This window comes from Podarcis gaigeae (assembly GCF_964106915.1).
Source record: "Podarcis gaigeae genome assembly, chromosome: 3".
Lineage (NCBI taxonomy): Eukaryota > Metazoa > Chordata > Lepidosauria > Squamata > Lacertidae > Podarcis > Podarcis gaigeae.
The window spans coordinates 63,844,490-63,872,147 of NC_139680.1; the positions used below are offsets into that span (position 1 = coordinate 63,844,490).

At 41.8% G+C, this 27,658-nt stretch overlaps 2 protein-coding genes across 7 annotated transcripts in view; both read right to left on the minus strand.

Annotated features, from left to right (window-relative positions):
• The window catches only part of EPM2A (EPM2A glucan phosphatase, laforin), a 33,766-nt gene extending 30,159 nt beyond the window's left edge, over window positions 1-3,607 (minus strand). The window contains exon 1 of one of the 2 annotated variants that reach the window (XM_083731702.1): window positions 3,185-3,607. In XM_083731702.1, the coding sequence (XP_083587828.1) occupies window positions 3,185-3,449 (265 nt within the window). In that variant the 5' untranslated portion in view covers window positions 3,450-3,607. Of the gene's footprint in view, window positions 1-2,933; window positions 2,958-3,184 lie in introns of those variants that run through there. The other variant, XM_083731703.1, reaches the window with a different exon arrangement.
• Window positions 3,608-5,161: 1,554 nt separating this feature from the next.
• Window positions 5,162-26,707, minus strand: FBXO30 (F-box protein 30). Of its 5 annotated transcripts, XM_083731655.1 has the most exons (8): window positions 25,940-26,143; window positions 16,588-16,628; window positions 16,215-16,314; window positions 15,138-15,169; window positions 14,525-14,663; window positions 13,979-14,083; window positions 11,550-13,614; window positions 5,162-8,004 (listed from the first exon to the last, which is right to left on the minus strand). In XM_083731655.1, exons 6-8 carry the CDS (start codon window positions 14,041-14,043, stop codon window positions 7,801-7,803), a joined length of 2,334 nt encoding a protein of 777 aa, XP_083587781.1. In that variant the 5' UTR covers window positions 14,044-14,083; window positions 14,525-14,663; window positions 15,138-15,169; window positions 16,215-16,314; window positions 16,588-16,628; window positions 25,940-26,143; the 3' UTR covers window positions 5,162-7,800. The 5 variants fall into 5 exon arrangements, with proteins under 5 accessions (XP_083587781.1, XP_083587779.1, XP_083587782.1 ...); XM_083731653.1 differs by lacking the exon at window positions 14,525-14,663 and having other exon boundaries at window positions 25,940-26,707; XM_083731656.1 differs by lacking the exon at window positions 14,525-14,663 and having other exon boundaries at window positions 15,138-15,167; window positions 16,187-16,314.
• Window positions 26,708-27,658: the final 951 nt, after the last annotated feature.

Here is a 27,658-nt window from a genome sequence, read left to right on the forward strand (position 1 = left end):
AGGGAAAGAGCAGGGCCAAAATGGTGAGGGAAGCGGGAGACCAAATATGGGGAATCCCCCTCCACAATGTGGGGGAGGATTTGGTGCCATGAGAGTATGTGTGACCCTCCCACCCCGACCAGTCCTTTATTTTGTGTGACCTGTCTCATATTTTGCCCAACCAAAGGTGCCAACCCAATTTTAGACCATACCAGAAAACTAACCCATAGAAGATTGCACTATTTTCAATGTTTTGATTTTACAACATGCTCGTGTTTACTTCTAGTCACTCACAAAGTATCCTTATACCTGAAAACATTAAAAGATCTAATACTGTTTGCTCAGCAAAAGGATTGAAATAAGCTGTGCTTTTTAAAAAATTAGGCAGTCAATACCTAGCTGTACTTAATGTTCCTTCCCTTCTATTATTTTTTAGACAAGATTGAAATGCATAAAGGGAATAAAATTTAAATTTGTTGAGTTAAAAGTCGATTAAGCTCTCATAGTGCTGTCTTGTAGGAGAAATGAGGATTTTCCATTCTCAGGTCCAAGAGGGACATCTAGTGGGAGCAGAAAGTATTGATTTATAGACCATTCTAGCTTGAGGAACAAAAAGAGAGAGAGAGCAAGAGAGCAAAAGATTGAGGAAGGGAATAAAAAAGACATGAAAGGGAACAAGAAATTACAACTGCCCTTCTCTAGAAATATAATTATTTCAGTAAAATCTTCTCTGGAGGTCACAGATTTGGAGAGTGTGTTATAGAATTCCTAGTTGTCATAATTAGATTTTACTAATACCACGAGGAGGCTACCAACTGTAGTAGCAAGTTAAAGATGCATTGTTTCTGAAACCTACTGTCATTTTGCAATGGAACAGGAAGATTTCCTTATGAAACCGAGCTACAACAATATATAGCTACCTTCAGTACCCAGTCCATTCTTCCCTTCCAACTATCTACTTTAGCTTCTCCAGGTCTTCTCCCTCTTTCCAATACTGTCTGGCTTTTCTATGCAATTATAAGTAGAACAGAATAGATTATTACCACCATTACACACACACACTATCCATAAGAAATGTACTCAAGTGTTTTAAAATAACACCTGGTTTTGAAATTTTAAAGCAATAAAGCACAATTACAAAAAAATAAAAATACCAAGATAGTGTAATTATATACCACATGTCTTAGCTAAATATTAACTGTACATGGTGCAACTTTCAATCACACACCTTACTACTCTCAAGGTGCAAATAAAAACACTGAACTGCAAAAGAATGTCTTTTATTTTCACCAGCCTACTGCAACCTTGAAACAACGTGGCTTTCTTTATTTTCCTCTCCAGTGCCATAAACCATGGTTACTTCTTTAGCTGCAGCAGCTCATGAACATTTTTGTCTGGAAGCTGCACTATGTAAACTATACTCTCAACTTTCATTATTATTAAGCCCTGCATTTGGATGTGAAACCATCTTGAACACTGTGAATGGGGCAATATAAATCTAATGTAACCTCTGTGGGTGTAGTAGTTTCTTTCCCACCATCCCTATGCGCCTGCATAGCATTACTCTGTGAGTCATTCACCCCTTGAAAAGGACTTCTACACCTTTCTAGCAGTGTTTCAAAGTTACCAAAGAAGTATGACCTACTGGAACTGTTGGTCTTCACCAAAATATACATGCTCACAGGATATTTCAGTGATTGTTTTGGATGCAAATGCCTTTCCCCCCTAAATTCTGTCTAAAGGTATCCAACCACACCTCCTTTGCAATAGCCTACATTTCATTTTGAAGAGATTTATGGCATATATTTGCAACAGTGGGGTGTATGGGTGTTAAGGGAGGGGTACCTTTGGTCTGGGGGCACTTTATGCTCCTTCTGGAAGAGTTTGTACACCTTGCACTCAGTTCTCACCTGTGGCTCCTAGAAGCTGTCAACATGTGGACAGCGACCACACTCTGGAAAACAGCTTCTACTGGCTGGCTAACCCAGGTGAAGGTACCTGATGGGTCTCAAGTCAAACCCTGGCAAATTCAGCAAAAGAAACCAATAGTGGGTTCAATGGTCAAGAAGGCAGTTTCTGCATGTGCTATAGAGGGAGGTGAGGGGCAGGTGGGCTCATCAACCTGGGAAGGTAGCTCATCTAGGAGAAGAAAGACTCTGATCCTAAACCTTGTATCTTCAGGAGAAGAAAAGGCTAAGGATTAAACCCTACACAAATCTGGAGCAGAGTCCCTAAGACGGCTGGACTGCAGACAAGCTGGTGCCAAACGTTTTGCTCTGCTTTCCTTTGGGACCACATCAGCAAGGCCGAGAGGGGGGTCTTGTTGTCTGGGCAGCCCAGGACCTCCATACACACCAACGCCTCACAGAGAAGTCACTTTAGTGCTGTTAACGCAGCAGTTTGACTTCACTGTCTCTCTAGACAGCCAGAGGCCAACCACAGACCTGTGTGCCCCTGTATTCATTCATGACCCTTGTTAATTCCCCGTGGTCATCACAAGCTAAACGCAACTACAGTTGTACCTCAGAAGTTGAACGGAACCCATTCTGTAAGTCTGTTTGACTTCCAAAATTTCAAAAACCAAGGCGCAGCTTCTGATTGGCTGCAGGAAACTCCTGCAGCCAATCGGAACCCGCGTCGGACATTTGGGTTCCAAAGAACATTCACAAACTGGAACACTCACTTCCGGGTTTGCAGTGTTTGGGAGGCAAAACGTTCCAAATCACAAGGCGTTTGACTTCCAAGGTACAACTTTACTTCGGAGTCACCTCACAATGCATTCCCAGTCTCAACAGAAGGGAGGGGGTTTGTAAACCTAATAACTATCTCCACCCCTAATAATAATAATAATAATAATCTGTCTCCCCTTTTGCAGCCAACACAGCACCATCCACGCGAAGAAATATATCTCAGCAGACTGAGGGTAAGACTTTCTACATTTGTGAGCTACCTACACCTAAAAGATCCGCTCAAGGCAGACTGGTTTTTTTCTTTATTACATAACGGTGACACAGCTGTGCTGATGCAATAAGCGCGCGTCCCTCGCGCTGCCCACGACGAAGGCAAAAACAACCGCCCACCGTCCTCGACGCGAGAACTGGCCGTCATGGCCACGCCCCCGTGGCACACGCATGCGTGCGGGCGCACAAACACGGAGAGGAAGAAGGCGGGGGGCAGGGAGCTCGGCTTGCTGAGCGGCCGTTACCTTCCCAGACAGCTTCCCCAGTCTCGTGCCGCCTGAGGAATTTGTACCAGAAGGTGCACGCGGCCTCGTCCTCGCGCAGCGCCGCTTCCGCGAGCCACAGCACCGGCTCCTGAGCGGGCAAGGGAGCCAGCGGCCGCGCGGGCTTCATGGCCAGCGCCTGCTTGGGGTCCCACTGGCCCAGCTCGGGCCGGGAACCCGAGACGCACAGCGCCGTGCCGCCTTCGGCTAGCCGGGCGGGCACGACGACCCCGAAGCGGAACAGCATGGCAGGAGCCGCCGGCGGCGGAGCAGGCAGAGAGAGCGGTTGTTGGGCTCCCTCACGCCGCCGAGCGACCGCTACGTCACTTCGGCCTCCGCGAGGCGCTGCCCGTCCGCGCTCCGCTACCGAAAAGGGAATGCGAGCCGGCGGCGAAAGAGCGGACGGAGCAGGACACGTGACACTTCGGGAACCCGTTATAAAGGCCTCTCGCGCCGCCTGTTAATTTTATTTTAAGGTCCCCTGCAAGCTCGCAAAGGACCAGCGCTTCTCGAAGGGAGCGAGGCTCGGCTTGCATTGTATTTGTTCCACGTTTCACTTCCACCCCACCTTTCCCTCCAAGAGCCTCAAAGCGGCAGACATTGGTTCTCCCTCTCCCCACAACCACCCTGCCAGGTAGTTTACCCTGACTGGCAGCGCTCGCCGCAACGTCATCCAGGGAGCTTCCTGGGCCAGCAGGGATTTGAACTCTGGTCTCCCAGATCCGATGCTGCATCACACTGACTCTCCTATAGGGCTCAGGAAGAGGCGGCGAGCAAGTGGAGGGGCAGCTTTGTCGGCTCTCCTGCAAGGCTTGTGCGCAGGGAGAGGAAGGAAGGCCTGGTCACTTTTGAGTGTCAGGCAACTGGTCCATTGAAGCTCAGTGTTACTGGTAGCATCTCCCCACGGTTGCAGACAGTAGCCGGTCCTGGAGATGCCCAGGATCCAGCCAGTATGTGCTAAGCAAATATTCTAGTGCTGAAATGTGTCCTTCCCTGCACAGTTCCAGGAGTTGCAACTCATTCCTGCCATCTTGTTCACACATGGTGGTGATCAGGGGTCCCTGGGTTGTACCCATTAGGGTTGAGTCCGGTGTGCTTGGTTTTCCACAGCTGCAGCTTAAGAGGGAAGTGGGTGAGAGGGTTAGATGGGGATAGAGGCGACATAGCATGTCCCCTACTGCATATAGCTGCCTGCCAGGCCAAGTTGCTGAGCCCACATACAGTGTATAACAACTCAAAAGACTACATTGAGGTCTCAGTGTGCAGCATTCATTTAACTTTCTGGCCCCAAATGTGTTTTTTAGGTGGTTGAGGAGAGAGGAGCAAACACTAAACTTTTAAAAAAGTTGTACACCTGTATATCTACCAGCTCCTTGTAGCCAAAGTAGTTTGTTTGAACACATTAGTGAGCATGATATTCATTAGGAAATACTGAACATTCATACTTGGGATATGACAAACACTACAAAATAACCTGGAGGGTGGGGAGAAGAGACCAAAATCCATTGGATTGCTACTTGGGACTGAACAACAGTGGAAAGTGAATTGTTCATTACTCAGTACATCTTTTGAAGAATTCCAGAAAATTCATGGTTTGCTTCCTGAGAAAATCATTAATTGTACTTAGCATCTTTGGAAAACTAACAATAAATCACAGCTATACTCTCAGTTTCAGACCCAATTTGGTTCAATAGGAACCTAGGGAGTTGTCTTATATAGTCATGCCATCAGTCCATTTAGCTGAGTATTGTCTCAGCTACGCTATCTATACTGTCAGCAACCCTCCAGGATTTCAGAGGGGATACTCTCAGCCCATTGTTGAGATTGAGCCTAGGACCTTCCGCTTGCAAAGCAAATGCTCTACCCCCACCTCCATACCATGGCCTAGCACAAATAGCATGAGGATCATTAGCACAAAACACAACATCCTAGATCAAGGGAAAGCATGCACTAAAGAGAGAAATGGCAAATACATTTTATTAAGATTATGACAGACATTGCAAAAAAAAATGGCATTAACTGAAAACATTCAAAGGAGTGTGGGGTTGGTGAGAGAAAGGAATAGCTAGAAAATGTAAATAAAGGCAACCAACTGGAACAAAGTACTGGGGCAGACTTGTGTATTTAAAATAACAAGGTACAGTACAGGAGAAAAAGTCAAGTATTGAAAAACTACATGCCACTGTTTTGTTTAAAAACTGCATAGCAGTATGAAATACTGATATCCTAGATTTGCATTGAATTTCTGCACACACAACAGTATACCAAACAGAATTATTTAGCATTAATGTTTTAATAGCTCTGGATTAAAGTTTAAAAAAACCCACAGTATCTAAATTTCAAAGTAAAAGTGCACAGTATTGAGAATGAAGTGTTCAAAAAGCTAAATGTGGAAAAATGAATCAATTTTCCTCACAGGTACAATTACTTTTAGAGCTAGGGAGCCTTCTAGTGTAAAAGGCCTCATGTTACAATATTTGTCTCAAAGAGGCTGGGGCATATTTTTGCCTATCTCTATATTTAACGCCCCCCCCCCAAAAAAAACCCCCACAGTTAATACTTAAGTACACACTGGTGAGATATTTGATAGTTAAAGATTAGTGTATACAGAAGCATCTTGTAAAAGCTGTGGAATGGACATTCTTGGTTGTTCCTGGGCTTACATCTCTGTTTTGGAGAATGCCAAGTTCCCACAGATTCTTGAAGAAAATGTCTATACCTGGGTATTAGAGATTTATTGGTTGTAAGAGCAGTATACTTGAATTTACAAAGAATGTTCATAATAATGTCCCCTTCTCAAGTTTTAAAACAACTAAAATTAGAAGTATTCTATTGATTGAAGAAAAATTATGCAGGATTAAAGGAAAATTCTCTAGACCCTTCAAAGAGAAAGGCAGCTTTGTGAGAAAAGTTAACTGATCCTAAGATGCATGCATTACCAAAAGCCATGTAGAGCAAGCATTCGTGTTCCTTAATGGTATCAATATATGGCACTAGAGAATGAGGCTGAGGTTTGTTTTTCAAAAAATGGGGCAACTTGTTATGAAAAAGGCAATTATTTCCCAGATTGGAGTCATATATGCTGAACATATGAACTCTTGGATCAAGTACTTAAATGATTTCATTATAAACTTTTCAAATGTAGCCATTTTTATAACCATCTTTTTTCAAAATGGAACACCCTTTTAATACAATCTTGGTTTTAGTCTATGGCACAAGCTCAAACTAGCAGTATGGTATAAAGAGAGTTATGGTAGTATAGTTAAAGGCATTCTTATAATTACAGTAAACATTCAACACAATGTCCTCATTATGGAAGACTGGAAAACCATGGAGTCATGATAAAGATGAACATGCATTTAAGATATGCTGTTTGCAATGAACAGGTTTTCATCTTATAAAGATGGCATGACACCTCTAGCCTAAAAGCATTTGCTTAGAAGCAAATTCCAAATTTCAGTGGAACCAACTTCAAAGTGTGCTCAGAATCAAGAGTCCTATGCAAATTAAAATAGCCTGGAAGCAACTAGTACATTTGTAGACATGTTAATAAAATGTATTACACTGATACCACAAAACAAGCCCTTCATTAGATCAATGAATTAAAAATTGTGGATCCTTTGTAGCTAATTTACAACAAGCAACATGAATTTTGTTCAAGTTCACCTTTTATCAATCTTTGCCAACAGAAGATGGGAGAAAATTTATTAATCCAAAATGCTAGTCTAGGTATGCATTTAAGTCTGAAATAAAATTAACTTTTGTTCCATTACACCAGAGCTGGGGAACCTTTGGCTGAACTGCAATTTCCATCATCCCTGATTTCTGGCCATGCTGGCTAGTTCTGATGGGAACTGGAAGGCAGAAACATCTGGAGGGCTAAAGGTTCCCCAGCCCTACATCAGACTCTTAGTTGCAGCAGCCTTTGTTGACCATCAAGAAAAAGTGTCATTAAAAGGAATTCTGCTTCATTAAAATCTGGAGTTTGTTAACGGACTTCAAAGAGCTTTGATTGCGCCCCTTACTTACTTGCATCAACACAAAAAGCACCCAACCTATGTAAGTCTCTTCCTTAACTAGAAACTTAACTAGAAACAGTGTCACATACCACTGAGTCAGCTTAAATGATCACAGCAATCTTTCAAAAATGGAAAAGATTGTTCAAAATATGCACAGCTAAATGCTAAGTAGCATTCAGCTTCTCACTTGTATCCTTATTTGCAAAGAGACCAAATATATGCTGTTTGGTCAGATTCCTGTTTATACAATTGTTCCGGTCTGAATGTGCATACCTCTAGAAGTGAATAAAAAGAAACAGAACCGTAAGACAGAGAAATCCTTAATGAAAAGTTTACAGATAGGAGTTTTATATAAACTACCCTTTGTTTCCATTGTTTCAAACATTAAGGCAACTTTCATTAATTCTAAGCAGACAGTATTATAAAAAATAAATGCCACTTCAAAAATATATGTACATAATGACAGAGTAGATTTACCTAGAAATTGTATTTAGTAAATTAATAAAGTGTCACAAAGTATTACATAGAGGTTACATCAGGTGCTTGAGTGTATGTGCAATTGGAGTAAATTCTTCATGTTTAAAGTACAGGTTTCAAGACAGAGCGCAATGACCGTCCTTCTTTTGTAAGTTCTCGTGTGACACACATACATGGTAGTGGTACAGCTTCCTCCCGTCTCTCTACAGCATTATAACTGCATTTCTTCAAGTGGTCAGCCATGCTTACAATGTCAGCAAATTTCCATTCGTTTACAGTACAAAAAGCTGTGCTGAATCGCCACACCTAGAAAATAAATTTTTCTTATCAAAGTGCATTTAGTTCTGCTTTTTCAGGGTTCAAAGACTGCATTTATAACAGTGTTTGGAAGCAGTGTTTCCCAACTACTTGCATGGCAGTACAGCAGTAAACACAAAACCCTAAGTTCATAAGACAATACAATGGTCTGATCAAGAAGCTACAGTTTGATTATCAAGATTGTTCCCCCAGCTCCTCATCCTCCTTTTTGGTATGGGAGGTACTGTATTTTTCACCCTATAGGACGCACTTTTTCCCCTCCAAAAATGAAGGGGAAATGTGTGTGCGTCCTATGGGGCGAATGCAGGCTTTCGCTGAAGCCTGGAGAGGGAGAGGGGTCGGTGCGCACCGACCCCTCTCCCTCTCCAGGCTTCGCGGACTTCTCCGCAAGCAGCAGGAGCCCGTCGCTGGGCTCCCGCTGCTTGCAGAGAGTTGCCTGCGTGCTGAAGCCTGTGGCACTGAGCTCAGCACGTCCAGGCTTCGCGCACCTCTCAGCAAGCAGCGGGAGCTGGCGCTGGGCTCCCACAGCTTGCAGAGAGCTGCCTGTTTGGGGTCGGGGGAAGCTCGGGCTTCCCCTGCCCCAGCCCCGCGCCTTGGGGGAAAATAATTTCCCCCCCTTTATTTCCCCCCCTAAAAACTAGGTGCGCCTTATGGGACGGTGCATCCTATAGGGCGAAAAATACAGTAACTGGCCAACATTGCAACTGCAATTGATTTTTTTGCTAACCAGTTACTGCCAAACCATGGTTTGAAAATATATTCAGATGAGGGTTTGATTATCAGGTGTTGGTGTACAGGTGAAAATCGAAAAATTAGAATATCATGGAAAACATTTATTTCAGTAATTCAACTTAAAAGGTGAAACTAATATATGAGATAGGGACGCGGGTGGCGCTATGGGTTAAACCACAGAGTCTAGGACTTGCTGATGAGAAGGTCGGCAGTTCGAATCCCCGCAACAGGATGAGCTCCCATTGCTCGGTCCCTGCTCCTGCCAACCTAGCAGTTTGAAAGCATGTCAAAGTGCAAGTAGATAAATAGGTACCGCTCTGGCGGGAAGGTAAACAGCGTTTTCGTGCGCTGCTTTGGTTCGCCAGAAGCGGCTTAGTCATGCTGGCCACATGACCCGGAAGCTGTACGCCGGCTCCCTCGGCCAATTAAGCAAGATGAGCGCCGCAATCCCAGTCGGTCATGACTGGACCTAATGGTCAGGGGTCCCTTTACCCTTTACCTAATATACGAGATAGACTCATGACATGCAGAGCGAGATATGTCAAGCCTTTATTTGTTATAATTGTGATGATTATGGCGTACAGCTGATAAAAACCCCAAATTAACCATCTCAGAAAATTAGAATATTATATGAAATCAGAACAATATTGGACCTCTGAGAAGTAGAAGCATGCATATGTACACAATTCTTGGTTTGGGCCCCTTTTGCATCAATTACTGCCTCAATGTGGCATGGCATGGATGCTATCAGCCTGTGGCACTGCTGAGGTGTTACGGAAGACCAGGATGCTTCAATAGCAGCGTTCAGCTCTTCTGCATTGCTTGGTCTCATGTCTCTCATCTTTCTCTTGGCAATGCCCCATAGATTCTCTATGAGGTTCAGGTCAGGCAAGTTTGCTGGACAATCAAGTACAGTAATCCCATGGGCATTGAACCAGGTACTTTTGGCAGTGTGGGCAGGTGCCAAGTCTTGCTGGAAAATGAAGTCAGCATCCCCATAAAGCTCGTCTGAGGAAGGAAGCATGAAGTGCTCCAAAATCTGGTAGACGGCTGCATTGACCCTGGACTTAATGAAGCACAGTGGACCAACACCTTCTGATGACATGGCTCCCCAAATCAACACAGACTGGAAACTTCACACTGGACTTCAAGCATCTGGCATGGTGTGCCTCCCCATTCTTCCTCCAGACCCTGGGTCCTTAGTTTCCAAATGAGATGCAAAAGTTGCTCTCATCAGAAAAGAGGACTTGGAACCACTGAGCAACAGACCAGTTCTTTTTTTCTTTAGCCCAGGTAAGACGCTTCTGACGTTATTTCTTGTTCAGGAGCGGCTTGACAAGAGGAATACAACATTTGAAGTCCATCTCCAGGATCCGTCTGTGTGTGGTGGCTCTTGATGCACTAACTCCAGCCTCAGTCCACTCCTTGTGAAAGTCCCTAACATGTTTGAATGGTCTTTTCCTGACAATCATCTCCAGGCTGCAGTCATCCCTGCTGCTTGTGCACCTTTTTCTTCCACACTTTTCCCTTTTGCATAACTTTCCATTAATGTGCTTCGATACAGCACTTTGGGAACACCCAACTTCTTCTGCAATTACCTATTGAGGCTTTCCCTCCTTATGAAGGGCCTCAATGATGGCTTTCTGCACAACTGTCAGGTCAGCAGCCTTCCCCATGATTGTGCTTCCTACTGAACCAGACTTGAGAGACCATTTAAAGGCTCAGGAACCCATTGCAGGTGCTATGGATTGAAAAGCTACTGCACCTTTTCACAATAGTCTAATTTTCTGAGATTGTTAATTTGGGGTTTTCATCAGCTGTACGCCATAATCATCACAATTATAACAAACAAAGGCTTGCCATATCTCGCTCTGCATGCCATGAGTCTATCTCATATATTAGTTTCACCTTTTAAGTTGAATTACTGAAATAAATGAACTTTTCCACAATATTCTAATTTTTCGAGTTTCACCTGTAGATGTAACACTAGCCACTTATCGCCAAAAGTGAAGAGTGTGGGGAGGAGGGAAATGTTCTTACTGGCAATTAAGCCTGTGAGTTGTTATCAACTAAAGTCTAATTGTTTGGCAACCAGAAAACCTTTCATTTGCATCCTTCTTTCTTAGCAATAAGAAGCTATGGCAAGAGTAAGTCAAAATGAAAGACTCAAATAATAGTTATCAGTAGGCATCCTCCCTCCTGCCACAAACACATGAACTTCTATGGCAATTTTAACCACACTGGATCCTAATGATTAGCTGCCTCAACTCCTGCTTCAGCCAGGGTCCCACACTGTCCAGTGCCACTTGGCTCATCCAGCATAAGTCTCAATGCCTTGGCCACACATCAGCTTTGGTCTTACCTCTGATCAATTAGCACACCACACAGGCTAATATTTTCTTTGCTTGCTCTCATTACTTTGCTGCCCACTCTATTTGCTATAGGTGTTCACTAGCCACTGGTTGACAAGGCTAGGGAGGAATCTGACCTGTGTTCCCAAGGGGCCATTTGCTTCCAGGGTCTTTTGCCTTTCTCGCAGCAAACGTTTTTGTTGCTTTGCTTTCATACTCCTGAATTATTAACCTGGTCACAACTGGTTTGTCTAGTGCTGGGGAACTAGGCAGATCATAGCCCAGGGGTTTATGGGGCACTAGAGGCTTCCTGTTCAAAAAGCACAATTCTTACTTTTAGTTCCTCTTTTATCTTTATTAGCAGTGACGAGGACCCACCCGTAGACAAAAGAACATACTAATTCTAAAACGGAGGTAAAGGCAATTCCATGTATAGTTATGCATACAAACCTTTTCTTTTATTTGCCACGAAGAACTTCCATCTGGATATGTCCTCTTTTCCCACAGCAGTATGACCATTCCTCGTGCCTGTAATAAACTTCCGCACACATCCCTCATTAATCGCGACACTCGTGAAAGCTGACATAAACTAAAACCATCTAGAAAACCTGCAATGTGTTGTAGAACTTCAAAAGGAAGATTACTCAGGTGGTCACTGCGCAGTCCTAAACAGCATCTCTTATCAGGCTCCGTCAGCACAGTAGATATACATGGCTGAACCCCAAATGACCGAAGGTGCCGATCATGAATAATCTTTGCCCCTTGCGTTGAAGGACAGAATCTGCGTTGAGAATATGTACATCCATAATACGCCAGAGGACACCTCTGCTCCATCCAGCCGTTGAGGCCAGCATGAATGTCGCCATGTACATTCTTAAAATGCGAAGGAAATTCATTTCGTCTAAACAACTGTCCACAAACAAATGTAAACATTGAACGCTTTGTTTGGTATCTAGCCACACATTCTAGCACCAAGTCTAGCCCAAGAGTCTGGAAAGGGCTTGGATTTGAGAGCTGTGGATTTGCATGATCGCATGCAGAGGCTGAAGCAATTTCCCCTACCATTGTATTTGTGGCCAGAATTGCAGAAGGGAGAGAAAACGTCTGCGTCCCAAAATCAACACGGTATCCGTCAATAACACGACTATCAGATATTCCCCTACCACCGGGAGAATCTCCAAGACAAAACAGTAATGCTGCTGTGATTAAATCTATTCCATGAAGACCCATAGGATCTTCTGTTATTTCCAAATCTGATGTATCCACTGCTTTGTCTTCCTTTGGTGCAGATATGTAGTGATTTGCAAGGAAATTATAGGTACGATGAGGAATTAAAGAAAATACATCTATGCTTCTCAGTCTGTCTTGTTCAATTTGTTTCTGTATCAGTTCTTCATTACAGTACTGTGGCAGATATACATGATTAACAGTACCGTTAGACAAACTGTGGAGAGGTAATTCTTCCTTAAGTTGTGCTGCTACAGGAATAGGGCTGCAATAACCCAATGCTTCAACATGAGAAGCATTACATACACCATTTGCTACATTAGATTGGTCAGAATTACACATACCAAGTTCTTTACTCTCTTGCAGTGTATCTGCGCTTGTATTGTCTGCATGAAAGCCATTGCATAAAGAGGTATCAAGACCCATATTCAAATTGTACTGTTGCATGGTGTCGTAACAAATGTCACTTGAGCCATTTTGTTCCAACTGCGCATTTTGATTCAAGATATCCAGGTGAATACCACCAACTGCTCCCATGTTATCTTCATCTAGACAGTCAAGTTCTACTTTATGCATTCTACTACAGTTTTGCTCTTTTGGCTGAAAATCTTCCCTTGTTTTAGGTGGTGAAATGCCAAGCTTTGAGCTTAACATGCTTATGTCTCTAGTAGCAGTGTTCAGGATATCTAGAGCTGTAGCTAAACTCTTTGTCGTTTCCACAGTAGCTTGATAAAGTGCACCATAAGACTCTTCATCTACAGGCATCAAGCCATTTGAAAGTGCAGCATCTGGGGCACCTGCAACAGAAGTCTGTTCTCTGGATTTTACCACCTCATCACCTGTTTTCGATGTCATAGTTGCTACTTTGAGAGATTCAAGGAGCATTCGTTGATCTTGAAGGGCAAGAGCCATGTCTAACTGCTCAACTTCATCAACATCTTTACTAAGATTCTCATAAGATTTTCTATCTGCATAACTGACAGGCCATCTGTTCCACTCCATAGTGCAGCATACCACACTTGCAGGGCAAATTTCTAGATGTTCAGCAATTTTGTTTCGGGCTACAGTAAATGGACAGCCAAAGCCACTGTTGAGACAAGGCACTCTTTCAAGTGGGCATAAAAGGCGATGCTCTGCAGCTTTGCATGAATGAAATACTGCTCCACAAACCAAAGGACAACCAATCAAATCACAGGAAATGCCAGCCTCTGGTCTGGTCATACAACGCCGACTAACACAGTTGACGCAATGTAGATGTTGGTGTTCTTCCACGGTGGCAAGTTCAGCTCTAGGAAAAGAGGAAGATAAAGCAGACCAAATGTCCATATTTGTTTTTAAGCAAGCATCAGACTTGTAGCAAAGTACTCTCCTGGTTATATAAAATATCTGCAAGTGCCATTGTTATGCACATTGTATGTCGTTGTATGTAGGAGATTTGGCTACTGCGTATAAAAAAATCATAATTTCACATGTTTTGCCAGTCAATCTTTATATTCAAAAGCATTTCATTCATTCCAAAAGAGAAACTATTTCCTAGGAGCTCTACTCAGTGTTCCACAAAATTTATAAGTTTGGGATTTTACTACCATCCCACATTGACATTTCTAGTCCTTTTTAGTGTTTTTAAAAAGCACTGGATCATTGAAACTTACTTGTGTTCAGGCACACTCAAAGCAGGCACAGTAGGAAGTCCTCCCCCCGCTGACAGTGTAAACATGGTGACAAAATCACTTCACCGCTGCAAAGTCCTGTGGCACCTGTTTTCAAGATAGATTTTGATCAAACCCTAGGTAACATCAAAACAAATTTGCAAAAATAGGATATTGTCTGGGCATATACAAATGGATATTGTCTGGGCGTATACAAATGCAGCAAGCAAGGCTTTCAAGCTAAGACGAAAGTTATTTGATAGTTACACAAGGAAGCCCTTTATTATGTTAAATTTCAAAATGGTATTTTAGCTCCCTCTAGTGATCAAATAGTGAATAATCAGCTAATATGAATTTTCAAGGACTTTAATACCTTGTTAAAGAGGAAGGAACCCTGTAAAGCTCTTCACCAAAACACACCTGTGTATCTGCACAAGACCTATACAAAGGCACTACAGAAAAACTGTTTGATCTAGGCTTAAGAATGTATCTTCCCAACAAACATAAAGTGACCAATGTTTGTCTAATACCACACACGAATATATATACCTGCTAAGATCCTCTGATGGAAAGGTGCTTTACATGCTAAACAATGTAATCAGGAGCTATATGCAACCCAAATTCTTGATCTCTCTCTTTTTTCTTTTTTTCCTCTTTTTTGCAGGAGAATTTGGTGTGCTAGAAAATACTAATAATGGGAAATAACCTATAATTTAGAGACCATACTCGCCTCTTAAATGCATAAAAACTAACTTGAAGGAAGATGCTTCTGCAATACGACCCCAGGTCAAGGCCTACTGAATATGTTTCAGTAGAGTGTTATAAATGGTAACAGCCTAATCACATTGTATCAATCCTTTCCCAACTAAGTTCAGATTCATACATAGGACTATTGAATTTTATCTTCACACGTACATTGCAAGCACTTTACAAGCACTTTACAAGAAATGTGGCTATGGCTGTGAAAAAGTTTTCAATGCACCTCCCATTCAAATCCAACATGTGCCTTACTACACTGACTCTGAATTAAAAACTGGCCCCTGAATAAGCCAATAAAAAACTAAAAGCATAAGAAAGCAAAAATGTATTTTAAGCCCAAATGTTTCACCACCAAATTTAAGAACTGGATTCTTCAAATAAACCAAATCTTGTCAATACGTACTTGAACTTGCTCCTCTAAGATTTGGAGAGTCTCTGAAATAGAAAAAGGTTGATATCCATCACTTTGACAATACCATCATACCAAAGAAAGGGGGTGTCATTGAGGAGTCCTATATGCCATTAACAGTATTCTAGTCTCTTGCTAGAATTATTATTAATTATTATTGTTGTTGTTGTTGTTGTTGCTTTACTCATGTGTCATTCAAGGATGAAATTAACAGATGCAGTAAAGAATCACACTTGGTGTTACTCCAAAACCATGAAGACACCACACACGAAGACGAGAGCCATATAAGGTAACTGCTTTCTTTTCATCAATACTTAAAAAGATTCAGGCCCAAAGATGAAAATTGTGACAATATATGCACAAAATTCAGCTTAACTTTTAAAAAGCTGTATTTCAGATAATCCAAGGTGGGTACCAATTATTCAACGCAGCTCCACCCCAAAGGGATTCAGGAACTTAAGAATTAGTGGAATTTTCCTTCTTTTTTTATTCCTCTTCCCTCTCAATCTCTTTGCCTTCTGTGCCATGTATTTTTAGATCAAGGACAGGGAACCTCAGGCCTCTCTACCTGGTCCTAGATAAGAAAGGGAGGGGTGTGCAAGTGTGTAGAAACTAACCTACTGGTACAAAGGTAAAATTTACATTCATTGCCCTGCTTGTATTTGTCTCTGGCCCTGCCCACCACTGGCATGAGGTTCACACAGAGGAGAATGTAGTCCTTGGGCTGAAAAGCTCCTCATCCCTGTTTTGGATTGTAGGTCTGTGGGTAAGGTTGTTTTCTAGTTCTAAGCCACTCTGAGAGCCCTTTTGGCAGAAGAGTGGGATAAAAATGCTTTAAATAAATAAAAATCAACTTGGCTAAAGCCACCTAGTGAACTTGCAACAAATGCAAGAACTCCTCAGCTCACAAGCCATTCAAATACACCAGGCCTTAGAGCAAATTCTGCTACTTATAAATGCAACTAAAATAGCAAGACGTCATTTTTCAAGCTTCAGCTCTATCCTCTCTTGCTCAAGAAGTGGTTCAGTACTGGTTTTGAAACATCCCTACGATCAGGAAAACTGACTCACCAAATCAAAACCTTCCAAGGGGCAACAGAGCAATGAGACTTTTCTGTGTAGACTCCATTCCTATAATATGCAGATGAGGATAATCCCACAGCTAAGAAAACTAGGAAGAAACAGAATCAGATATCAGAAACTATGAGTTATCATATCCTTTTCCCCCTTTATGAGGTGAGAAAATTCAGTGACTTACACTGCTAATTACATCTATTGCAAGAACTACAAAAATTGATAAACTCTTATGGTTGAAAGCATCCAATTATGATAGCAGCATATCTGATGAAGTTTCCCCACCATTAGTTTTCCCATTCAATGTATTTCCTTGTGTTTTCTCCTCACCCCCCGCCCTCCAGCCCCCTTGTTATAAGAGCTTACTTACCAGTTTGTTATTGCTGGAATAGCGTTCAGGTTGATTTTTCCCTGTAACAAATCATTTTCAGTAAGTTAATTTTTTTAAAATAATATCAACCTTTGAATTATAGTATACTGACTTGATTAGAAAATATACATACACACACACACACACACACACACACACACAAAATGTTCTTAACACCAATGTAAACTTATTAACATTCTTTCACAAGGCAAGTTTTTTGATAGACTAGCAGAGAAGTAGATGTTGTCCATGTGTGGACATTGCAATCAACTGTGGAAACAGCCTGCTATATACCAATGCACCTTAGCTGTGTTTTGTGAAGCTGCTTCAGAAGCAGTAAGCACGGAATGGAATAAGCATGTACACACACACACACACACTTTTCTGTTCTAAACTCCACTACTCCCTTAACAAATAAGTCACTGTGGGCATATAAACTGTTGTTATGATTTTCAATATTGCAATTCAAAGCACATTTCCATGGAAGTAAGCTCTATTCAAATAAAGAAATATGTGTGAAAGTAAATATACTTAGCATCCAGGTAAGTTAAATTTATAGAACACCAGACAACTGATAATAGAATGCGGTGCTTTGTTGGTATTTCACAATGCAGTACCATGCCGTTCTTTTCATGGTTGTAATATTTTAATTCCTGGTAATCTAGGTACTAAACCAGTTTCCACAGTCAGATGTGATGATCTTGTGTTTCAGTTCAGTGCATGTGACAGTAAATCCCATAAATGCTACTCAAACATCATATTTGAACTCTGTCCATAAACTGTGACCTGTAGAATTTTCTTTTTTATACCAATATTTTATTATTTATCAACAGGCATCTCAAAATGAATTATATGCATAATTAACAATTTGTTTTTAAAGCTCCACCTCTGAAAATCGTGCATTTAAAATAATTTACAGGGTTGGACAAATATTATTCCAATTCCTAGAAGTCAGAAAGTACTTTCAAAGAATATCGAGAAGAAGCTGTTACAGGTCACTGCATTAATAGTGAGACAGGAAGGGTTGTATGGAGAGAGAAACAGAAGTGATCAAGAAGTAAGAAAACAAAGAAAGCACACTGGAACAGAAGGAAAGGAAACAACATACTGATAGAGAAATTTATTTGGTGATGGACAGGGAAAGAGTTAACCAATGCCCTTAGCTCAGTTCTACCAATAAAAATGATTTTGTATGCTGGTTCAGGAGCAGAGAATTGCAGGACTTTTGGGTGAGAGTCCTGCAAGACATCTTCCGTGCCTTTTTCCACCTGGCTTGAGAGGGTGGGGCCCTGATGGACTCTAGCTGCGAAAGCTGAGGCTGCTTAAGAGGCCAGAGACCATCTTGGCTACCTCTTAGTGCAGACCTAGGTCATCAAGCCTCAGCTTCCAGTCGCTGCTCACCATGAACCAGGATTGGTAGCAACAGCAGCAGATATCTTCTAGGCTTATGATAATATTTTATTCTTTTGCTAATTGTGCTGTTTTAAATGTGCATTTTATATTTGACTTCCTTTAGTAATGTTTTCTTTTTCAATGTTTAATAGAATATTTTAGTTTCCTGTTAATTATGTTCCTTTGAATGTATACTTTATATTTGTATATTCCAGTGATGTTTTATTTTGGATTGTTTTATTTGATGCTGTGGTCGAAGTGTTACAAGGTTTTCAGTTCTTTTTAAAGCAAGCATGCACACAATGCCTGTGCATTATTTTCCAAGAATTCCCCTCCCAATCCCTTTTTGCTGGTTGCCAGCACTGGTATCTTAGAGAAAGAGCCTGCAAAACCTGCAAGTGCCAACACCATACCTTTTAAAATTCTGACAATTCAAAGTATTCTTTTTCATCGAACTGACTACACTACATTCACTTGGAAGAGCAAGGTAGTTGAACTGCAATTCTGGTGAAACAAACATGGGAAACATATTTCAACCTGCACCTATACACTTTCTCACCAAAACGCAGTCTTATTGACCATTATGAAACCCAGTCTTATTGACCAATCAGTATGGTAAGATAACAGCTTCTGATATACTGGTCTCTTACTAATGAACAAACCTAGGCAGAACAGCTGCTCATTTCTGATTAGGCAATGTCAGCAACTGGGTTCAGTTCATCTGAGATGTTGAAGTATGCGTGCTTGCCTGTTACCAACCAAGAAACCTAAAAATACACACAGTTCTGGTGAGATGTACACTGCTCTCAGAAGGTACAGATCACCTGATGTTATTGTACATACTACAATCAGCTGACTAGAGCTCTCAAAGTGTGTTTGGAACGTCTGCTGCCAAAACTAAAATTCCAGCTGTAGCAAACAACCCGATGACCAATGTTTGTATGAACAACTAAGAGCATAATAATGACTTGAAATAGAAAGCTCTTGGTATTCAAAGTGTAATTCAACTCCTTCTCTGCTTCTTGTGTATCCAGTTACTATAGCTACACTTTAAACTTTGAACACCGGACCTTTAACAACATGTCAGTGTGTATTTTTCAACCGTTTCATACATTTAATAAAGTACACTAAGATAAATGTTTAAAAGTCAGTGATATGGTAATCTCTTACTAATTGGTTAACTGAGACATCAAACATTCTGGTTTGTGTTAGGTGCAACTCAGAACCTACTCTACACCATGGTTTGCACTTTCAGAACAAGTAAGCTGTGCTTTAGAGCTGCTTCTCTTCTTGTGTTTTTCATCTGCTTAGAACTCAACTTCACAAGTTCATAAATTTACTCCCACCTCCATGAGGAAGTACTGGTAATCCTCTTGAGACAGAACCATGGAAGTGTGGTTCTGAATTCAGATGTAACAGCAAATCACAGTGAGCCCAAGCTGTACTGTGGAAACCTGCATCAGTTCAAAGTATGGTCTGATATGAGTTTAGCAGCCCCTCACAAATCATAGTTCATAAACAGGTGTAAATTCAGGATTGCAAAACTACGGTAATGTGCTGAAGCCTCTTAACAGTAAGCAGTATTTTAGATTAGTTTGTAAAATCAATTGCTCAAAAATATTGCTTACAAGTTCTAAATTATTTCTGCCCATTTTCAGAATTTAGATCAAAATTACATCACACTGAGAGCTCCACATGAGCACCTTTCATCATCCTCTTCCTTTCCTCTTCCTAATGTTCAGTTTTAAAGTCTGAACTGGGATCACTGCTGTGAACATCTCAATCCCCTATCCCAATGTGAGCTCTGCTTTCCCATTTCAAATATCTTTTTAGAATGGCTGGCCTTCTAAATTTACATACCTTAAGACTATTGGTACAGCTGATACTACAAACCCTCTATCTTGCCTCCAGAAACTGTAATTAATTTCAGTATCTGGCCAATAAAGTGGCAGGAAGAAAATCATAGCATATTGTTTGTTACTGTTACCTTAGTCTATAAATTCATGTACAATGGAAATATTTCTGCAATAGACTTTCAATTATTTTACAATATTTAGCACATTCAATAAATGTAGGCAATAAATTCCTTATTATTGCACATACATATACTACACACGTCAAGCAAAGCATGGGATAAAATATCTAATTTAATTTTTCTGTCTTTGCTTTTTAGGTGACATAGGATTCTGTTTATTTCACTATTTTCAATTAGAATTTTAAGTTTATTACTAGATTACAATCATTTCATTACAAATGTTTAGCTTTGAGATGGCAGTTCAGAATAACTGTTTTTCTTAATGTCTCAGTAAACATAATTGTTTTAAAAATATGTTTTTAAAATATCTTTTTTTAAAAAGATAAGAAGTATCTTTCTGACAGATCCGCTTTCATTATCACATGCTTTATTTTCCTAAGTACTTGGTATAGTAGGCTGTTACACAAACATAGCAGAAAAAAAGAACTTAGATAGATCAGACACAAAAGCACTACCTGGTTAAATTAGCATAGGAACCAAAGCAAAGAGTCAAATTTAATGTGTAACACATTTCTGCACATTTCTCCTCACATGCAGCAGGCTGTGCAGAAGTAGCATATGAAACATTTAAGGGAGAGGGTTCTCTTTAAGAGTCCAATAACTATTCTAGAGTTGGGGGGAAACAATTGATCACTTAAATGTAAAAAAGCCCATGAAGTCAAGAATAGCTGTGTGTAAGTTCAAGGTTTTTAAACTGCATCCATAGAATGTTATGATTGTAGCCTGAGGGCCCTTTGCTCTCCAGCCAAATACCCAATCCCTCATTTGGTTTCAGGCACCATAGGCTTTGCAGTTTGCTCCAGAAATTTTCTGCCTTCTCCTCTCCCAATTACACCACATGGCCTAGATTTTCTTACTAGTCATGTGCCATAATTATAAGCATCTCTGAACAGGAACTGGAACACAGGAGTCACGATGAAGCATGAAGCAAGATGAGGCAAACATCAGAGCAGCACAGACTGCAAGTGTCCAAGACTATCATCCAGTTCACTGTATTGGGAAAGAGGTCTTCCTTAGGATCTGGCCAGGTTTCTGTGGAACTCTGGACACTTAAGAATAGTCACTTCTGTAATTAGTACAAATTGTCAATGATCCATGCCATTATTCTAATACATCAACACTGAAAATACCTGACCTATAGATGAAACTTTACCTTCTCTGTTAAATGCTACAACTAAACTGACGTTTCATCTCTATTTGCATTTAAGGATTATAGCTTTGCACAGTACTGTGTTTATACAAAGGTAATCTTTAAAAGAAGCATTCAGCTTTAGGATTGGGGTGAGAAATCTACCACACACATTACAATACAGTCTGTCAATTGTTAATTTCTGTAGTTGCACTTGCCCTAAAGAAGCCACTTATATAGCTTGGAATCTGAGACACTGAGCACATATTATTTTATACACAACACTGAGGACATAGTATTTTATACACAATTTGTCAAACATTACATCTAGAAATTAACATAAATTTAGAAAAGAGGTTTGTTTTTCTCAAAATAACATTTTCAGAAAGATCCAGAGTTTGCAAGATTGAGCCTGGACCACCAAATAAATGTACAAAATAAAACCCAGGATAGTTGTAACTATACATAGGAAAGAAATCTGCATACAATTGGTTGCCCTCTACCTCCACTGCTAAATTTATCCCACCAGTGCATTATAACCTTATTTTTGCCTTTTCTGTTACCCATAACTTTATTTTCATCTTCTGCACTGCAGCACCAAACTCAGTGCTGGTCCTATAGCCCCTTGCTATTGTCTTTCCTTCTGACCATAAGCACATCTGGTTGAAAGTCTACTGTGCAGTCTGTCTTGTGTTCTTTATGGTGGCCTGCTGCTGCTCTTGAATTAAGAGCATCAGTGACATGTCTGTTTTGCAAAGGAGAGGGGGGAAATAAACCCCTTCCCACCTCACAATTAATGAAAGGAAACAACTCAAGAAAACAAAAGTAATTTAAAAATGTGGGGAGGGAATGAATGGACACAAACATGGAAGTGTGACATGCCAAATAAAAGGAATAAAAATACAAACAAAGGGAAGTGGCAAATGGCAGTAATAAAACCATTAAGGAAGGTGTGGATATAGTTACAAACAAAAGAAAGCAAATATCAAAATAAGAATGTCAGGGAGCACTATTAGACTTATGCCTGTGTTAACATTAATTCTCTAATCTTAGTTTTAATATTCAAGGGTAGGGGTTTCTGAAACAATTTATTTAACTGGATGTTCAGATCCCACCTCCTTTTGGTTTTTCCTGTGCTCCTGCCCAAATGCAACTCCAACACGTCTCTAAACACCCACTGAAGCTCTCAACCCCCCAAAATGTTCCCCAACTCTGTAGTAAAGGCTATTTCATGTATCTTGTGGTGCATAGCTACCCATTTACTAATGCCTTATTTTTAAGCTTAATAATAATAATAATAATAATAATAATAATAATAATAATAATTTATTTATATCCTGCCCATCTGGCTGTTTCCCCAGCCACTCTGGGCAGCTTCCAACAAAATATTAAAATACAATAATTCATCAAATATTAAAAGCTTCCCTAAACAGGGCTGCCTTCAGATGTTTTCTAAAAGTCAGATAGTTGTTTATTTCTTTGACATCTGATGAGAGGGCGTTCCACAGATCAGGCGCCACTACCGAGAAGGCCCTCTGTCTGGTTCGCTGTAACTTTGCTTCTCACAGTGAAGGAACTGCAGAAGGCCCTCAGTGCTGGACCTGAGTGTCTGGGCAGAACGATGGGGATGGAGACGCTCCTTCAGGTATATCTATATATTCTACACTGTACCACACATTTACAGCTTATGCTAATAGTATTGTCAGTTTTCACTTGATAGAAATTAAGGGTGCTTATGAAATTTAGATTAAAATATTATAAAAGTGGTCAGTTCTCTCAAAATGCTAGTAGCTAAAACACCTGGCAATGTGTTTTCAATATTTCACAATTATGCAGATACTGCCTACATTCCTTCATTATGGTTCTGGACACCGAGTGTGTTTTGTACCTATTTGTTTTTATTTTAAATATCTGTAGCCCAATGGATACTTTCAGACTTTGGATTTAATTTAAAAACAAGATACTGGTTTACTAAATATGCTGGCTTGTTTTTGCTGATATGCCCTGTTCTAACATCTGCAGGTGGCGCGTAAGGGACGCAGGTGGCGCTGTGGGTTAAAGCCTCAGCGCCTAGGACTTGCCGATCGAAAGATCAGCAGTTCGAATCCCCGCAGCGGGGTGCGCTCCCGTTGCTCGGTCCCAGCGCCTGCCAACCTAGCAGTTCGAAAGCACCCTCGGGTGCAAGTAGATAAATAGGGACCGCTTTCTAGCGGGAAGGTAAACGGCGTTTCCGTGTGCGGCTCTGGCTCGCCAGAGCAGCGATGTCATGCTGGCCACGTGACCCGGAAGTGTCTCCGGACAGCGCTGGCCCCTGGCCTCTTGAGTGAGATGGGCGCACAACCCCAGAGTCTGTCAAGACTGGCCCGTACGGGCAGGGGTACCTTTACCTTTACCTAACATCTGCACCTACAGAAAGCGTTCTATATTGGGGCCTAGGGCACAGACGACACACAGAGAAAAGATGATACACAGAGAAAAATCTGCATCCAGCTTCAATAGCTGTAAAGTTTGCTGCTACTTGCTGGATTGGAGAAACACATGCAGCTTTGAACAGATGGTCAATGTGGTTAGGTCTGATGGAAACAGATTCCAGACACCAATAGCCATCTCAGCAAGAGCTGTCAGCACCCAAACTCTGCTCAACACAAAGCTTGTTGCATAGAGCAGCATGTCTATAGCCTGTATCTGTGTGTCATAGTTTCTAGATTGGGAATATAATCTGATGTATGACATAATGTGGAGAGAACCCCCACCCCAAGGTGTTACTGCCCATGAGTTGCTATTTAATATAGTAAACTCCTTTAAAATCAAATGGGCTTAATCTTGAAAAATGTGGTTGGGATTGAAGTGTTTTCAGAAACAACTTCACAGATCTAATGGCTTAATGTACTAAAGCTGGGCAATAGTTTCTCCATATGGTTTTCAAAGCTATGTAATTTCTGAAAACTCTGGAAGTACTGCAGGATATCTTTAAGAGACATTAAAGTAGTATGTAAAAATAGGAAGCTGCCTCAAAGCTTGCTTAAGCACATACATATTACGTTATCCACCCAGTCACCACATCTGCACCCCTTGATTGCGCCTAAAATAAAGAATGTAGGGAGGTGAAGGAAAGGGTTAAAGTTTGTGAATACAGAAGTTCAGTGCCTAACCTCAAATACTTAATGACTCTAAGGCTTATTTTCAAAGAGCTGCTCACAATTGTAACAACTTATTTCAGAAAAAAATAAGCATTATCAGATACATATACAAACCATGTTGATTAAATAGTTTCATATTTGATAATGTTTTATTGAACATGATTATCCCCCACCCCTCTTTTTAAATTCAGGCTTAAGCCATATACAGTACTTTGGCATAACTCAAGTCCCAGCTATATTCTTTCAGTATCAATTATTTTTTTACTATGTAGCACAAAAACTAAAAACTATACTGTTACAGTAGATGCCAACAAAATGTGATAGGGAATTTTTTTTCAGAGAACTAAAGCAGTGTTCATATTCCTCTCTGAACAATAGTCCCTATGGTCACTGTTTGATGTCTTTTCAAAAATCTGACAAGGTTCTCTTATTTCAAAACTACTACAATGTCTCCTTTCCCAAACTGTAGCTTTTACTGCATTCTGCTTTCAGCTTACAAACGTTTACAAAACATTATACCCATCCATTCATTTTCAATAGGCAATTGATTATTACAGACTCTTCCATATTAGATATGTAGGGGAAAATGTTTCAAGAAGAAGCTATTCCAAGAATCAATACCGCTTTCCATTGTGTTCTATTCCTCCTTATAACAAGTGACAGGCAGAGCCATACTCCTTCCCTCCCACAAGTTTAACATAGGGAACGATGCTGTCTCCTTTTAAGGCTCAGGCTTAACCACAGGACAACCGTCAATGGAGCCAAGTCATCTAGGGCAGAACTGCCCTTGCATTTAACCATTTATTTTTAACACACACCCATATAGGAACCCAGGGAAATCCCCGCCGTTGAATCGAGCACGCTTCTCTGTACTAATTTGAGGCGGGGACGATGCCTGCAGCAGCCGCACCAACACACCCCAACTCACAATAGGGCTTTTCTGACCACTGGGAGCTGGACGTCTGTGTGTTGTGTGTGTGTGGTTGAGCAGCTCCGCATATTACTGCCGTAGCCATGCTAAGTAATCGGCTCAAGGAGGAGGCGGTCCATTCCCCTCTGTCCATTGTTTCCATCTACACCGAAGGGGAAAGAGAGAAGAGGAGGGGCGGCCAGCAAAGAGAAGGGAAGGAGCCAGCGCCACAGGCGTATCTTCCCCCTCCCTCCCTGGCACCCACCCCTACCCTCCTTTGAGACCCGTCTTTAAACACAACGGGGGGGGGGGGAGGCCAAAAGCAGCAGCGCCACTGCCCCAAGGAAAGCACTTCCCGGGGCCTCCTCAGAAAGGACCGCGCCAGCTGTCAGCCAGTCATGGCCCCCCCCCCGGCCCCCGACGACCACCATCACTCCCGTCCCGCTTCACAGCCCTGCGAGAAGGTGGGCTGACCGCCCCAGACCAGGCCGGGCCCGTCCTGCTCGGGCAGGAGCCAGAAGGGGACCCCGCAGCTCCACACCACGCACCGCACCACCTCCCTGCCAGCCGCCATTTGTTTACTTGTCGGCCGGCAGGGAGCAGCAGCAGCAGCAGCCGTAGTTCGAGCCCACCGAGGGGAGAAGAGACAGACAGAGAAAAGCCCTCAAGACGCGTCCCGTCCCGCGTCCGTGTTCTCGTTCCCTCTCTCTCTCTCACACACACACACACACACACGCACGACTCACCGCTCGGTCGCTCTCCCGCCTCCTGCGCGTAAAGCAGCTCGAACGTGGAGGGAGGACGAGAGAGGAGCAGTCGAGAGAGGCAGCCGCTCCCCCGGACGCCCTGAAGATTCGATCCGGTTCCGGTGAGGGGTGGGGCGGAGGACTTGCCAGAGCAGGCTCGCAGCGGCGCTTTCCGGCTACGCCGCTTGCTCGCGCGCGCTCTCTTCCCCGACTGCACGGCGGCGGGGGGAGCGGGTGTCGTAAAGGAGGGAGGAGGAGGAGGAGCAACGGGAGTCCTTGCGGCCGGCAGCGCCGGTGACGCAGCGAAAGGGAAGAGAGCTTCTCACCGGGGGATTGTGAGCGAGGCTGTCCCGGAGTCCGGCGACACCTCCGCGTCGCTCTCCCTTATTGTAAAATACAAGGGCGCCTTGCATTTTATTCGCGGCCATTATCTCTGGGAATTATGCTAATCTACAATACTAGTATAAGTTATTATTCCGGAGGATAATGGTCCCGGAGGAGTGCAAGCAACTATTGCGGGAATAGTTTTATTTTGTTATCATCTTCATCATCTTCCTTATTACTTACGGAATTAAGGCTGTTGCAGCCGTACTCTGGAATTTGCTTCTGAAGAAGCGACTGCTGCTCTTCGGTTCCAGATGCTCTGCTTCATATATGATGAGGGAAGGGACCGGGGAACCGGACTATTTGTTCTGAAAGGCATCATTTCCATTGCATGCAGATGCAGTGGGATATATAGCGATGCTGTGCGGAAGGAAAAGTCATTTCCTCTGCCAGATAAGGTCGTGTTTTGGTGGTACCTACAGGCAAGGGGGAGGGTCTGCCCTGCTTCAAGTTTCTTTATTATTATTTCAAGAGTTTGACAGATCTACCTATCTTGCCACATAGTAAAAATATAAGAATAAAAGACCATTTCCATGGTACCTCTTCATTGTCCTCCTAAAATGAGACTGCCTCACTCTCTTCGATGGCTGTTTTGCACTCTGTAGGCACTCTGATGGAGGCACTTTTCTGCATTATTGTATTTTCCACTATTCTGCTACTGAAAGATTCTGGGGTGAAGGCTGCTGTCATAGGGTTCAATTCTTTGCTGGTATTTTTCTGAACCTCTTATCTCCACTTACAGGGCACTTGGATTTCTGCTTACTATCATTACACCTTGTTTGTTGATGGTGTCATTTCCTTACTTTGAAATACAGTACAGTAATCATATCCAAAACTGGCAAAGATATGCCCCTGGACATGAGAGGCTTTTGGCCTTGCTGGGTTTGGATGTGGATCACAGTCACACACAAAAAGATGTACAAATTCCTTCATGTTACTTGGAAGCAAAACTAATTTGTGCATATTTTTTGTGTACCGATTGTCGAAATGTCTGAAGCATTAGCTAATTTAGCTATTATGGTCTGAAGGTATGTTCCTCCATATTTTCTGTTGCTATTCTACTATCTGCATTTGTATTCCTTCTGTAGAATTGCTACTACTACTTGTTCTAGTTACTATTTGCAGTTGAGCAAATGTTCCTCAAATAAATGAGATTTTTCTTTATTCCCAGAAGATGCCAAATTTCATTTGCAAATATGTGCAGCTGGGTTTTTATATGACTGAGTAAAGTATCCTGTTAGGATTATGATATTTATTATATTAAATACCGGTTATTATTGGATAATAATCTGTTTCACCCATTCACCAGCACCTTGTGAGAATATATGTTACATT